This window comes from Arvicanthis niloticus, chromosome 26 (assembly GCF_011762505.2).
Source record: "Arvicanthis niloticus isolate mArvNil1 chromosome 26, mArvNil1.pat.X, whole genome shotgun sequence".
NCBI classification, from domain to species: Eukaryota; Metazoa; Chordata; class Mammalia; order Rodentia; family Muridae; genus Arvicanthis; species Arvicanthis niloticus.
Window position 1 is genome coordinate 28,449,207 of NC_133434.1, and position 15,359 is coordinate 28,464,565.

General features: G+C 48.9%; 1 protein-coding gene across 7 annotated transcripts in view; it reads right to left on the bottom strand.

Moving 5' to 3' along the window:
* The window catches only part of Tln2 (talin 2), a 412,083-nt gene that overhangs the window by 34,843 nt on the left and 361,881 nt on the right, over positions 1–15,359 (bottom strand). For all 7 annotated transcript variants that reach the window (XM_076925417.1, XM_076925418.1, XM_076925416.1 and 4 more), the window contains 6 exons: positions 13,227–13,393; positions 12,275–12,458; positions 8,598–8,723; positions 8,300–8,416; positions 5,368–5,553; positions 147–254 (listed from right to left, as the gene is read on the bottom strand). In XM_076925417.1, coding sequence (XP_076781532.1) covers positions 147–254; positions 5,368–5,553; positions 8,300–8,416; positions 8,598–8,723; positions 12,275–12,458; positions 13,227–13,393 — 888 coding nt within the window. The remainder of the gene's footprint in view (positions 1–146; positions 255–5,367; positions 5,554–8,299; positions 8,417–8,597; positions 8,724–12,274; positions 12,459–13,226; positions 13,394–15,359) is intronic.

Here is a 15,359-nt window from a genome sequence, read left to right on the forward strand (position 1 = left end):
GCCTGCTCAGCATAGTCCTAGCCTCATAAGAGATGCTGGCAGAATGCTTTAAGAGGGGTGTCCCTGTGGAAAGGCCTTCCCCTATATCAACCAGGGAGGGATGAAGATACACAGCTCCACCCCACCCTGCCCATACCCCTCCTTACCACCAAGACGTGTTCCAGTAGGTCCAGGTAGCCTAAGGTGCATTCTGTGCCGTACCGCAAGGCTCTGCTTCGTACCTCTTCACTGACATCAGGGTAGAAGGATGCTTGCTGGAGACAGATTGAGTGAGAAGGAGGAAGAGGAGGAAGAAGAAGAAAATGCTGACATATTAAATCAAGAAGAGCCACTTGTAAGTTCCCCGCTCAGCAGTGCTGGGTATTCTGATCTCTGAGGTAGAAGACTAACCCTGTGACTTCTGTGAGGTCTTCACCTCCATTCTCTGGGTGTGAGATGAGTCTCCCCCCCCCCCCTCCTGTCCTCAGGCCTCTTCAGCAGGCCCTTTGATAGTCTGCAGGCTGGCGTCCTGAGGACAATGATAGAAACATCTGGAATCTGGTACCTTCTGTCCCTTTCACCTTCCTTCTCCATGCACTAAAACATCCAGGAAGAGTCACAGTTAAGACTTCCCACAGGAGGGTACAGAGTGGCCCTGCCTGGCTTCCTGTCAGCAGCAGCAGAGGCTCTGTGTCCCCAGGCTAATGGTGTTCATGTTCCCATTCAGCCTCCCAAGTGGCAGTCACAGGGCAATCTCTGTGACCAGAGTCCTTAGGTTCCTGGGAAGCTTCAGCTAGCAGCTCTCCACTACCCCCCCAGGCCCTGTAATAACTCATTGCACATCATACACATGCAGAGATAAGCAAGCCAGAGCTCTGGGTAACAGTGTCTCAGGCCTTGTCCCTGTACCGTGACCTGCCACCTCCAGTCATCTATGACAAATTGTTTGCGATGGAGTTCTGACTCTCAGAGACAATGCACGCTGAGAAGATAAACAAGGAAAAGTCTAAGTGTGGGGCACCATCTTTTATTTTCTACAAAAGGAAGCCATATCTCTCTAGAGATTATTCTACAGTTTTCACTCTGGAAAGAACTTGGGACGCTTACAGCGATGCCTAAAGCAACACTCCCAATAAATCGTCAGTCATAGTAAAGGCATAAAACATGGCAGAGCCAGCCTCAATGTAGCAGCCACTTGGGGAAGCTGAGAACCCCAAGTTTATGAAGCCTGCCTGGGCAACTGAGTTTCTGTTTCAAAATATTTGCCCTGGCTCCCACTCAGCCCCAGAAGATGTGCTCAGATATGGGAACTTGGTTCTTTGGTATGACTTCAAAAGCTTTCTGCTTTAAAAAAAAAAAAAAAAAGTTCTGTGTTGGAGACAGGAGAGATGGCTCAGCAGTTAGGAACACTGGTTGCTCTTACAGAGGACCGGGGTTCAATTCTTAGTACTCACACAACAGCTAACAACACAACAGCTAACAACTGTCTAATCCAGGGGATTCGGTACCTTCTCTTGGCCTCAGCATGCAACAGGCACACAAAATCCCAAGCCATATAATAAGAGACAACGTCAAAGGGAGTTGACCAGCCTGGTTTTATAGTCCAGCCCCTCTTCTAGGGATGAGCAGTGTGGGTTGCAACACCTGTGTACCCTCCCTTGCCTCGGTGGCCAGCAGATGTCATTGAGGAGTCAGGTTAGACTATCCTAAGAACTAACAAACTTCAGAGGCAGAAGTTAGGGGCTGGGGGATATTGGTGGTGGTGGTGGTGGTGGTGGTGTCCAGAGCTGGGCTCTTAAAATTCCTGTTTCCTTATCTGTACGTCTCTGAGCCTCCAAAGGTGAGTCACAAAGTCAGGCACTACAGTGGGTGAAACAGGCCATGGTGCTGTCCAGTGGCCTCACCAGAGTATGTTACCAGTTACACTCTTGCTAACTGGTGTTCCGTGACTTGGCAGAACCTTGGGGAGGAGACTCTGGCAATAAGGGCTATACAGTTTGAGTCCCTAATTTCACTTCTGGGATTCTTCCTAAGCAAACAATCCAAAGCACAGATAAATCAAACAAGCACAAGCAGATTTCTCATAGTAAGGTTGTAGAGGAGTGGGCAGAATGCCAGAGAAGCATGCATGAAGCCCAAGGGTTTGCTAGCTAGCACCCTATAAACCAGACGTGGTGGTATTTCCCTGTAAGCCTGGAGCTCAGTCGAGGTGTAGAGGCAGGAAGAGCATAAGTTCAAGGTCATCTTTATCTGCATAGTGACCAGTCTGGGATATAGGAGACCCTATCTCAAAAACAAAACAAAACAAAATGGTAAAGCTCACTACAATAAACACTGTTGACAACTTACCTACCAGCTAACAGAGGAAGGGAAGTACTGGCTAATGGAGTATCTGTGGTCATGAACAAATTAGTCAGAATGACCAGAGCAACACAGGAATAAGCTACCTTACGTGAACTATAACAAGAAGTACAGAATTAAATCTAAGAAAAACGCAGGCACATGAAAGCAGAACACACAGAAGCACACACGTAGGTGAAGTCACCTGGGCACTGGTGAATCCCGCCCTTCTTTTAGGATCAGGCAGTAAGGGATATGTTTCACCTCTACACTTGCCCTTGCTCCCACTCAACCCCGGAAGTTATGCTCCAAGAGGGCAACTAGGTTCTTTGGTATGACTCAAAAATCCTTTGTGTTGGGGCTGGAGAGATGGCTCACCAGTTAAGTACCCTGGCTGCTCTTCCAGAGGACTGGGGTTCAATTCCCAGTACTCACATGGCAACTCATAATTGTGCAACATGCAGGGGATTCAACACCCTCTTGTTGGCTTCAGTGGGTACCAGGTACAACGTGGTGCACAGACATACATTCAAGCATACACATTCATACATATAAAAAATAATTAATGAAAAATTGTGTGTGCATGAGGTCAAAAGACAACCTCGGGTGTCATTCTTCAAACGCTATCCACTATCTACCTGCCTCTGTCTCCTGAGTGGTGGGATTAAAGGTGGGAGCAACCATGCCTAAGCCCATTTTAGCTTAAGAGCCCCAAGGTTTCACCTGTCCCTGTCTTCTCAGTGCTGGGAATACAAGCAGCTGCCTGGCTTTAAAAACTTAAATTACTTTAATGTTCTAGGTATTTTAAACATTCATAAAACCACCGTAACTCAGGAATCACTTCCTCTTACAGTCCACAGTCACTTACAATCACTGTATCATGTTACATAACACGCCGTGCTGGCTATCTGTTGGTGGAACCCCTTTCCTTACCAACCACGATGGGGTTGAATATCCTCTGAAACACCACCACTGTTCAAGAAAACCTTGTAGCTTCACTGACATTGCTGGTTTTGTGCTCCCCACCATTTCCAGTGCTCCCCGACATTCTGTGCGTGTGCACATGGGTGGCCTCCTGAGGCGCTGAGGCAACTGGCCATTGGCTGGCATCAGGGACCCCTCTACTCAACCTCACAAACACTGAAGAACTTATATGTCCTTAGCAAAATGGACCTTATAATCACCACAGGAATCAAGAGTGAGGGGCTTCTTTTTAGCAATAACTAAATCATATTTGATAACTCTAATATGATTAGATTTATAAATCACATCAATTTACATTTGCTACCAAGGCTGTGGAAGACGCTTATGGGGTTCTGGGGACGAAACTCAGGCTTTTGTGCTTACAAGGTAAGTACTCTACTCCCTGAGCTTGCTTTGCTCCCCAGCTAAGAGACATTTTTCTTGACTCACTCCGAATGAGCCTGGTTTTCTGTATTTGCCTTATTGCATGAAACCCCATTTCTGGAAGGGGGTGAGCTGCCCCCAAAGGAACTATCAAATTCCACTATCATCTTATTGTTACCATTTTAAAATGGGTATGGGCGTTTTATATGCGTGTACCCCACGTGTATGTAGTTTTGTATGCCTCTGCACCGCATGTATGTAGTATCTGAGGAGGTCAGATAGGATCTTGCTATGTAGCCTAGGCTGTCTTCTAACTCACAACAGTGCTGCCTCCTTCTCCATGCCCTAGGATTATAGGCGAGGTGTGAGTTACCGCGCTAGCACTGGCAACACTTATTTGCTAAATGGCTCAGGCATCAGCAGTGACACTTGCTGTCACGAAGGGCTCCCCACGTGTGAAACAAAGTGTGTCAGAGCTCTACCTAACTCTGCAAAGCCAAGATGCAGAATGAGCCAAGGCTACACAGTGGCCTCACTCCCCCCCCACCCTCCTGCCTGTAAACAGGAGAACCCCTCTAAGAGGGACAATAAAATCTGAACTATGTTCCGTTTCTGCTTTAGCCATGTTTCTGATGACAGGAGGACTGTTACAGTCTGAATAGGTAGTGCCACCAACAGGCTTCAACACTTCCTCCCCAACTGCTGGTGTGCTGGTTGGGGGAGGTTTTGGATCCCCTGGGACACAGGGCTAGGTGGTAGATTTACATCACTAGGGTATGGTCCTTGAGTCAACTTCCCTTCAGATCCTTTAAGACACAAGTCACGTCACAGCTCCCTTTGTCATGGACCAGCCAGGTCAGCCACTACCCCTAAAACTGGGAGCCCAAACAAGCATCTCTTCTCTTTAGTGGCCTGGGCATGTGGGGAGAAAGGGTTGTTACAGCAATGAGAAAAAGTAACTAATGCACAGACACAAGTGTCTATCAATCTATCACCAATCACAGCAACCTTGAGCACCAGGCCTGGGAGGCCACGGGCAAGCATACTCTGGCCACAGAGGCAGAAAGCTGGTTGAGCTCTGGTTCTGCAAGTTCTGGTTTTAGCCTTAAGTCTGCCTGGGACCCTGTTTGACACCTGACAGACTGGAGTCACTACTCTTGATCTTCTCATTTAGAACCAAACTAGAGAACCTACATCACAGCCCTTCCAAACCCCAGAGGGGCCCTCTGCAGGCACCGAAACCTGTGATGGGTAATCTTGATTGCCAACGTGATGGGATTTACAATCTCCTAGGAGACTCTCTGGGCACATCTAAGCTGGGAGGACTCACTTTAAATGAGCGTGGCATCATTCTATGGGCTGGGGTGCTGGACTGAGTAAGAGAGAACATGAACCAAGCACCAGAATTCATCTCTCTCCTCTTGACTGTGGCTATGGTGACCAGCTGACTTACGCCCCTGCTACCATAACTGCACCTTCGAACTGTGAGTCAAAGCAAACCTTCCCCCTTCCTTGTTTCAAGGGAGACCTTGACCCAGGCTGCTGTGAACCGTGCTTTCTGCTTGTTTGTCTCCAACAAAGTCTAAGGTGTGAGGCTGCTCCCTGCTCCTATTCCAGCTGACCTTCTCCAGGACACCGAGCGAGTCATCTTCAACAGAAAGCTAACTATGCATCTATCCACAGCAATGCCCGGGTCTTTACCTTGCAAGCTATCAACATATCTGAGACGGCCTTCCTGCTCAGATTGGCGGTTGCAATCACATCCTCCTGTCTACATGAGTTCCCAGCTGCCACGGCTTTGGCTGTTGCCATGGTGATACCTTTCGTCATTCTTATTGATTCCTCGGGTGATGAGGTCTTCTCAGGTATGTCTTTTGACTGGAACACCTTGAAGTCAGAGACAGAAGACATGAAAGTCAAAAAGAGAAGGACAAAAATAACTCTTTTTAAACTGGGCTGCCATTAGTGTCTGGCAACCAAGGTAGCAAGCTGGAGACTGTCACATGGCAGGAAATTAGCCATCTAATTTGAGGGTAGTAAAGTGGGTCTTGCTTTCAAGATGCAAATAAGGACAAGCCTCTTTCTTACACTGACATTTGACTTCGAGGAAACAATATGGCAAGGAGGAGGTTGTTTTGTTTTGCTGAGGCAGGGTTTCTCTGTGTATCCCTGCCTGTCCTAGAGCTCCCTCTGTAGACCAGGCTGGCCTCAAACTCAGAGATCTGCCTGCCTCTGCCTCCCGAGTGCTGGGATTAAATAGTGCACCACTATTGCCTGGCTATGGAAGAGGTTTCTAAAGTGCTAACTTAGCTATTTGCAAATACCACTACCCAGACTTTATATATTGCCTTTTCCAGTCCTGACGTGGGCTCCTGGGCAGGGTTAACTTGAAGACATCACTTTGGATGACTTCCTGCTCATTTCCCATAGGTGTGAGAGTGGGGAAGCATTCGGTCCTTAGCTTGTCTTAGAAATATAGCCACAGGGTGATACAGAGGTGTGTAGGTCAGTGACTTTGATTTAAAGACACACACACACACACACACACACATTCATAGATGCTTCAATGACTTCATGTTAGTCAGGCAAGTTGGTTCTGCTTCTCACTTTCCTGGTCTTTTCTCTTTAATATGGAGGACTAGCCCTTTGACTGCATGCTGCATGCATCTCTATTCCCTATACAGGATGGGCTGGCCTGTTTTCAGACCTAAATAATCACTTATTGGCATGGGAGACTCCCCTGAGTAAGAAGGGGGACCCATGCAGCATTTTTGCCATGTTCCAACCAGTCAAACATCACTGCTCCTTAAAGATGGCAGTGACAAGTAAGGACCTCAGGATTATAAGTCCCCTGTGCAGAACTGAGGGACTACAGTGAGATGATGTGACACAGAGTCCTCCAAACTACTGTGCTCTCCATGCATAGGATCTGTGGAAACACTTTGGGTGAATTCACTAACTTTTATTTACTTATTTTATTTTCCATCTTTCACGTGTGTGTGGACAGTATGCGTGCTTGTGTGGAGCATGTTTTTTGCCTGTGTATGTGCACACATGTGCATGGGTACATGCATGCCTGAGGCTGATGTCAGGAATCATCCACTCTTCCACTTTATTCACTGAGGCAGGTCTGTTAATCAAGCCCAGAACTCACTGATATGGCTAGTTTTGCTAGTTTGCTTGCTCTGGGGTTGTCCTGTATCTACCTTTCAAGGCTGGAGTTGCAGGTGAGCTGCTGTGCTAGTATTTATGTGGGTTTCTGGGGATCTGAACTCCTGTCCTCATGCTTGTACTCGAGGATTTTAACAGCTGAGCTATCTCCCCATCCTTCCAACTTCACAGTGTGGATGATTTCTAAGCCACTATGATATACTCACAATGACCAAGTATCTATAATTTCCCAGGATAGTCTACATTCCAAACCTTCCCTTTCATTGTCCCCATGGGGGATTTACATCTGTCTGAACCTGTATCTGGACCCCAGATAGGACACACTCATCCCATGGCCTCCATATAGTATGCCTTAAGGCATCATCTGCTTTTAAGTTGCTTCTGTGTTCTTTAGTTTCTTCTTTAAAACTGTGAACTAACTGTATCCCCCAAGCTAGCTCCATTCAAGGCACAGTGAAAGGAGCCAAGACTCACCCTAATAGCAGCGGAGTTACTCATTTCTAGTGTTGCCCCTACTGTCACCTTCACAGATGGCCCTATAAAGGCTTGTATATCTCCTAAAAAGTATACCTGTGGGCATACCTACTACAAAGAAATGCTGGGGCAAAACCACTCATTTCCTGTGCATTTCTACTTGTGGAGACTAGGAGGAGTTGGTGTACAACTGTGTCAAGCACAGAGAAAACAGAGAACATCTCTACAGTACCCATTCCAGGGGCCCGTAACTCTACAGGGCTAGAACAAGACAAGAATGAACAGAGCTAGTGCCTCTAAAAAGAGACACCTCAAAGAGGAAGGAGCCAGATGCTGAAGACTGTCTAGAGTGAAAAGCATCTAGGCCTTTCCCCAACAGTGAACCTCAAACTGCCACTCCACATGTGTGCAAGGGCAACATGACAAGGAGGAATGTATATGGTCTCCATTACCCAAACACAAGGCTTGTGCAAACTGACTTTCCTCTTGGCCAAAAATCTCTAACACTTCAGTGTCATGCTGTCATTTTAATGGAATGAAGCCTGAACTGTCCTTAGTGATACATATCAACACTAAGGATGTAGGGTTAATCATAGCTAGGGATACAGCCAGGTACACATCAAGCCCTGGATTCTGTCCTCAGCACCTTCATAAAACCAGGCATGGTGGTGTACACTGTTATTCCAACATGTAGGAGATAAAGGCAGGAGGATCAGAAGTTCAAGGTTATCCTCAGCAACACAAAAGCTTGAGGCCATCTTGAACTACATGAAACCTTGATTCACAAACAAACAGTCCCAATAGATCCTAGCCACACTCAGTGACTTACAGTTAACCAACTGCAAATGCCACCAGAAGGCAGATGAGTAAGCCTTCCCGGTCCAGGGGCTCTAGGTAAAAGCTCTTAAAGATGCAGAGAGAAGCCTGTGTGGCAGTCCTATTTTGTGCAGGGTGAGCTAGCGGAGGGTGGCAGCTACTGGGTACTCACTGTGAGCTCCTGTTTTATGTACTCGATGGTGGCCTCAAGAGCCCTTGTGCCTCGGGTGGCCTCATCTTCCACTGCCTTCACAGTCTTAAGAAGGGAGGTGACATTGGTCACCATCACCTGCATGGGAGAGAGAAGCAGAGGACACGCTGTTACTCGGAGGTGTAGTCCCAATTCCAGACCAAATGGCATAAAAGATATCTCTTTCCTTCATACAGGGAAGAAGCTCAGATGTTCCTCTTCCCAACAGCCTGGCTTATGAGTCCCTCCATCCTCAGCCCCAGCTGGAGACCCACTCTACCTTGGCGGCTCCTTTGAGCTGGTACATGGAGGGGTCATCAGCTGGCTTGCTGGCAGCTCCCTTGGTAGCACCGATGAGATCGGAAAGGGCCTTGGCCACGTCTTTGATGGCATTTATCAGTACCACCTGAAAGAGCAGGAGTCTGGTGAATGGGGGATGACCTTCACTGCCGACTGATCAGGGTGCAAGGATGCGGGAAGGAGGAGTCTGTATCAGCAGCTTCATATCCTTCACCATGACAACACCACCCAGGAAGCCACCCTGGGAGACTGTGTGGTTCAGGAAGGGTGATTTTGCTGCTGCTGCTGCAGCTAATGATGATAAGAAATGTAACAGAGAGGCTGGTCCCACTCCTGCTGCTGAGACTCACGCTAAGGCTGAGGCTGAAACCTAAACATATACCCTGACACTGAAGTAGAGACTGATGCTGGGCTCTGAACACACAGCCTCCTCACTGCCAGTCCTGCCAACCAGCTGCCTCTGACTGGATAAAGGCTGCTAGAGCAGATACAATAGGCACCATCCCTCACCCCAAAGCACAGAACGTCAGTACCCTGCCGGGCATTAAGGCCTCCACAGGCTCTGCCTGCCTCTACAGCTTTGGTTCCCGAGATTCTCTGCCCCCCCCCCCCCCCCATCGTGGGTTCAGACACACGGGTGTCTCTTCCTACTGGGAAGTCTCATCTCCTCTGCTTAAGGTCTTCACTTCTGCTCTCCTTTACCTGGAACCTGGCTCTTTCTATTCTCTGGGTTCAGCTTGAATGTATGTCCCAAGAGATCAATCCCGACTTCTCTAGCAAAGGGCCTAACTCCTAAACACCAAACCACTGTCTGATGGCCCCCTTTTATCCTACAGTAGTATTAGTGCATTCATGGTGCCATTTAACTTATTCACTTATCTACAATCTAAGTCCTCCCATGACCTGATGAGGCTAGAACAGAGCCTATTTCGTTTTATCCTCAGAGGATGGTCTGGCACATAGCTGGCACTCGGAGAATCTCGAGGAACAGATGAAAACACAGGCAGCTGTTCCATCCCGGACAGGACACTATCTCTATCGCTGGAGTTGGAATCTGAAGTGCCAGTCAAAGGGAGAACTGATATGAACCGGGGCACTGCAACAGAGCCAGGAGTGGTGGGTTTGGAACAGACTCTGGTCAGCATGATGCTAAGTACCCCAGGCTTCACCGCCACAGGGGTTGGCTCATCTACAAGCAGAGTTGGCAGTGCCAGCCTCTCCCAGCTCATCCAATCGCTGTGAGGACCAACTGGGATAACAAATGTTGTATTTTATAAAAAGATAAGGAGAGACGGACTATGCTTAGTAGATGTGTAGTCAGTCAGGTGTGGGGAAAGGGGTGCCCTTGCAGGCCCATGCTGACATATCCCTTCCCCCTGAGGGACCAGCCACATGGGACAGGATAGAATAGAGTTTATTCAGGGCATGGGGAGGGGAGCTGAGAGGGTAGTAGAGACAGAGAAGGGTGGGGGGGGAGGGAGAGAGATAGAGAGAGAGGGATAGAGGGGAGGAAAAGACATCAGCCATGAGCACTTGGAGAGAGACAGGAGAGGGGAATGTGGAGAGAGAGGGAGGAGGAAAATGGGAAGAGAGGGGGAAGAGGTGAGAGGACAGAGTGAGAGCAAGAAGAGAGCAAAAGAGAGAGCTGAGGGGACGAGTAGCCCCTTTTACAGTGAGTCAGGTATACCTGGCTATTGCCAGGTAACTGTGGGGCAGAGCCTAGACAAAATGCCAACAACAAACATAAAAGCCTTTTGAAGACTCCAGAGTTCTAGACAGCAGTGACAGAGAAAAACTGGCCTTGCAGCCCTCTGCCATCCTCCACACCCTCTGTCATGTCACCTCACACACAGGGCAGAGGGACCCCAGGCAACCTCCTACACCCACAGGCTGGGCCATGTGAAGCTCTGCCTCTCTCCCGAGCCTTCAACAGTGAAGAGGGGCAGCAGGAGAGAGAGGCACCACAAGTCAGGGCTGCTGCTCACACTAACATCCAGGCAGTCCTGTCCCATCCTGGTTACTTGACAGGTAACTGACATGCAGAGGGGACATTGTTTCCTGAGCAGATTTTTAAAGATGCTTTTTAAACATTTAAATTTATTATTATTAGTGTGTATGCCACCATGTAGGTGTGGCAGTCACTCTAACCCTAAGCCTAACAACCCTGTGGAGCTGGTTTCTTCTCTCGAATCCCTGTGGGTTCTGGGAGTGGAACTCAGGTTCTCAGGCATATAAAGTGGGCATTTTACTAGCTGAGGTATCTCATTGGCCCCAGTTTTTGTTGTTGTTGTTGTTTGTTTGTTTGTTTTAAGTGAATTCTCATTATAAGTTACAGTTACAGGTATTTGGAGGCAAAGAACATGCCAAGTGTTTTCACCCCAACAAATATAAGTGAGATTTGGGGGATGAGGTGGCACAGAAGGGGAAGGCAAAAGGACATGCCAGGAATCACTGAAGATTCAGGATGGCTAGAAGAATTCACTTTGGGAGTCTCTACTTTCTGTGCCTAACACAACTTTTAAAATTAAATGTTCTCAAAGGGGAAAAAAATGCCAATTCAACACGTTTCTCTGTGTGGAAAGAAAGATCCCGCTCTTTCTCCTCACAACCAGCTGAGTGAGAAGAGCTCGGAGTTTGCCTTCCAACTTCAGCAACAGGGATTCCAGCCTTTGCTTCCTCCCCAGCCTTCCTCCCCAGCAGGGTGGGACAACCACCTCAGGTTCCTATAGAAGCGCCATTCAAACAGAAACAGATTCTAGTGCAGTCAGAGGAAACCAAGCCAGGATAAAAAACCCAAGAAGGTGTCCTCATGGGGCTGCATTGACTTGGAGGACAGTGGTAAGGTGGTAGGGAAGGGGGAGGGTTAATCAGTACAGTCGTTGTGTCCCCCTGGGTCCTGAAGGGCAAGTGTTATCTAGCTTGGCCAAGCCCAGTAGACTCAATTGCAGACCCAGTGCAGGCGTTAGCATGAGGACGTTTACTGTTCTGTTACCAGGAATACAAGCTCAGGGGAGCACAAGGTGCTCTATCGTGGGACTGAGCTCAGACCACTGGAGTATCAGCTGCTGTGCATCTGGCCTGTGCCAAGTGCTGCTATATACAAAGTGCTGGTTTCAGATGTGGAAAACTGCAGTGGCTGTCACCTGGAGGGCACTAAGCTCAGGTGGGTCATTTCAGCAAAATTGCCACCTCCCAAACGGAAGTCACAGAGCAGAGTCTGCCCATCCTTCCAGTTCCTCTCTCCTTAACAGCCCTCCTTTCCCTCCTTTACCCCCCTAACACTCCGCTCTCTTGCCTCACGAAACTTCACATACTGTTCCCGCCTGGACATGGGACACTTGTCACCCCTCCCTCTCCTTTAACCCACCTACATTTTCTGCAGCCAATTCTTCACCAGACCTGGCTGACTAGGTTCCTTGCAAATCCATGGGCTTGTCCCCTGAACTGTCACCACAGTCCATGTCAATTTCAACTGCTTCCTATCAGCTTCTTTAACCAACACACAGACAGACAGACAGACAGACAGACAGACAGACACACACACACACACACACACACACTGTTTACTTCCAAAGATATTTGCTTTTACCCTGTTTTGAAGCCTGAAGCAGTGTCTATGGGAAAAGGAGAAAGGCAGTCCCCAGGCCCCATTCATACCTGGGTCTCGGGGTCATTGGAGCCCAGGCTGGCGGCCCCCAGCTTGACCACCTCGGCAAGCTGGGTGATGGTTGCTGCTGAGGACTGAGCTGCCTGGGCCAGCTTGTCTGGAGTAGATGCGGCCCCTGACACAAGCAGCTTTGTGTCTTCCACCAAGGCCTTGGCTGTCTTCAGAATGTTCTCCCTTAGAAAGCAGGAAGGAAGGCCAGAGAGACAGGAGAAACCGAACAAAACTTAGTCACTTGCAGTTGAGAAGAAAGGAAATTCCTTCAAGGGGGCTTCGGGAAGAGAGGCCCGAGTGATCCACCCACCTCTCGAGGGGAGCGGGTTCTATGTATGTGAGGTGGAAGCTCAAACAGGTAGAGCCAGCGGAGTAGGAACACAGCTCCAGAGGAGAGCTCAACTTAGAAGGTAGGAACACAGCATCTTCCTAGGGCCCACAATCTCTTCAGATACTTCCCAGCCGAATTGGTTGCAAGGGTGTATAGCTTGTACATCTTGTCTGGGAATCAGAGCTTGTGGGGACAGGCCCCAGAACAGACAGCAGAGCACAGAGAATCTTCACTCTACCACAGCCCTCAGGTTGGAGAGACATGAAAGGGCCTGGACACGTGACGAAGGTTTAGGGGTCATCGTAAGTAAATACACTGAGCTGCCAGCACCAGTATGTTTAATGAAGGCTCCAGGGAGCTACCAGGCTTTGGGAAGTGACTGCTAACTATGGCTGTCCCTGCCTCTCCTGGTCCTGCTGGGTCTGTGGGCAGTCAGAGGGGCAACTCCCTGAAAGCAAGCCTTTGTTGGAGAAGGAACTTATTCTGATCTTATTCTGTGGTTTACATTCCCCACAGAGAATCTTGTTGATATCAGAGTAGATACCGACATTTCTGAGTCCTGGGCAGGTGACCAAATGTGATCCCAGTTTAGATATGCAGGCTCGAGTCTCCCCCAGTACCTGTGATCAGCAAAGGTCTCGCCATTTTCTGCATTCAGTGTCCCAGCTGTTGCAAACATAATGGTAGTATCCAGATCGGCAATGATCCCAGAAACTGCAGTTGCAGCTGTGATGCATGCCTGGGTCCCCTTGTTTCCAGCCTGGAGAGCGGACAGCACCAAGGACACCTGTAAGGTAGAAAAGGTGATGTAAGGGGAGCCAGGGAATGGGTGGAATAAGACGGAAAGTGTACCACCACCGAAAAAACACAGTTCTCTCTCTTAAGAGCTGATGCAGCTCAAAGGTTAACAGCATAAGGTTAGAGCACAGAATCTGGGTCTGAATCCTTTTGGCATTCACAGGCAACCGGACTGTAGGCAGCTCACTTCACTGCACCAAGCCTCAGTTTCTTTGGGTGTGAAACAGTTAATTAAAAACTTAACGTGTGCAAAGTGCCCAGTATGGCGTTTGAAGGTTATGACTAGTCCCTGGATGGCAGTGCTCACCAAGTCACTATGACGCCTCTGACGCTGTGCTGAGGGATCAAGTTTAGGCTCCTGAGATGTGGGTGGCGTTTCCACCCTTTTGGTTAAGTCTGGAAGGAACAACTTCCGCTAATACTCATCGTTCACCTGGCCATGCGGGACAGGTCACTTTCCAGAGTGGATCCCACTGGGGCCTCGGCATGGCACCGCCCACCTCTAGGTAGCAATGCAGTCCTGAGGGTCCAGCAAGTCGGCTAAAGGCTTCACTCCAGCACATTCCATATCAGAAGCCCTGGATGGCAGCTTCTACTGTCAGCCCTTCCTGTTTCTAGAGATGATTCTACAACCAGAGCCCCACAGTCTCTTCACAATCACACCAGGTGCCCATCGGTCCGCTGTTCATCATATCTGCCAGCTACTTAGGTCCCTACATATCTGTCTGCCTTCCTACTCTCGGTCACCGCTTTGCACTGCTCTCTTCCTCCAGCACTGAGGAACTCATCCTGTGAGATACAGCTCCAGGTCCCCTCTAGGATGGCTCTCTACTCCCTTTGTAGAGAGGCATCTCTGTCCAAAGGATTCTAAGCACACTATTCCTGTCCTCAAGACAGCCCATTGTCCTACAGGTTAAAAACAGTGAGTCACATAGCCGCTGAAGACTCTTTAATCTCTGCCTGTATCCACTCACTATTCTTGATCATGGCTGACTCACGGAAATGTTTTGTAAACAGTGTGTGTGTGTTCTCTCTCTCTGTCTCCCTCTGTCTCTGTCTGTCTCTGTCTCTGTCCCCCCCCCCTCCCCCGTGTGTGTGTGTGTGTGTGTGTGTGTGTGTGTGTGTAGCAGGGGGCAGAGTTCAGCCCCTGGGCTTATTCTTTGGTTGCTCACCAAACTGCTCTCCCCTCCACACACACAAGTGGTGGGAGGGTGGGACGCACAGGGTGGGATAGGCTCTCTCACTGAGAGCTCTGCTAGACCACATGGACCTGCCTGGCCCACTTCCTCAGTGCTGCGATTATAAGGCAACTATACTTTCTGAAGCACGGTGAGTTAGCGGAGGAGGCATGGCACGAACAGTTTGAGATGCTCTTTCTTGTGCCCCTCAGGTCTCAGGAGACTTGTGGGTGGAGTTTGGCAGGGTGGACACAGGAATCATTTTCTCCAAGAGAAGCCCACAAAGAACGGTGTCTTCTCCAGGGACAGGTGATTTAAATTGCCAACTTGCCATGACCTAGAGTCACCTGGGCAGAGTGTCTCTGCATGGGAGTGTCTGAATCAGATTGGCTTGAGGACCTACTGCGAGGGATTTCTTCCTTTTTAATTTTATTTGTATGCAAAGCAGCCAGAAGATGATGCTGTACCCCGTGGGACTGGAGTTACAGATAGTTGTGAGCCATCATGTGGGTGCTGGGACTCAAACCCAGGTCTTCTGCAAAAGTAACTGATGTCTTTGCCATGTAGCTAACTCTCCAGCTCTGGATTTTTCCTTAACTGGGCTGAGGTGAGCCCATGGTGGGTGGTAACGTTCCCTGGTTTTGAACCCTGGATTGTGTAAGAGTAGAGAAAGATAGCTGAGCACTAAGCAAGCAGGTACCCACTCCTCATCTTCACTCTGGACGTGATGCGACCAGTTGTTCTAAGTTCCCGGGACTGTGATCCCCCCACAATGAA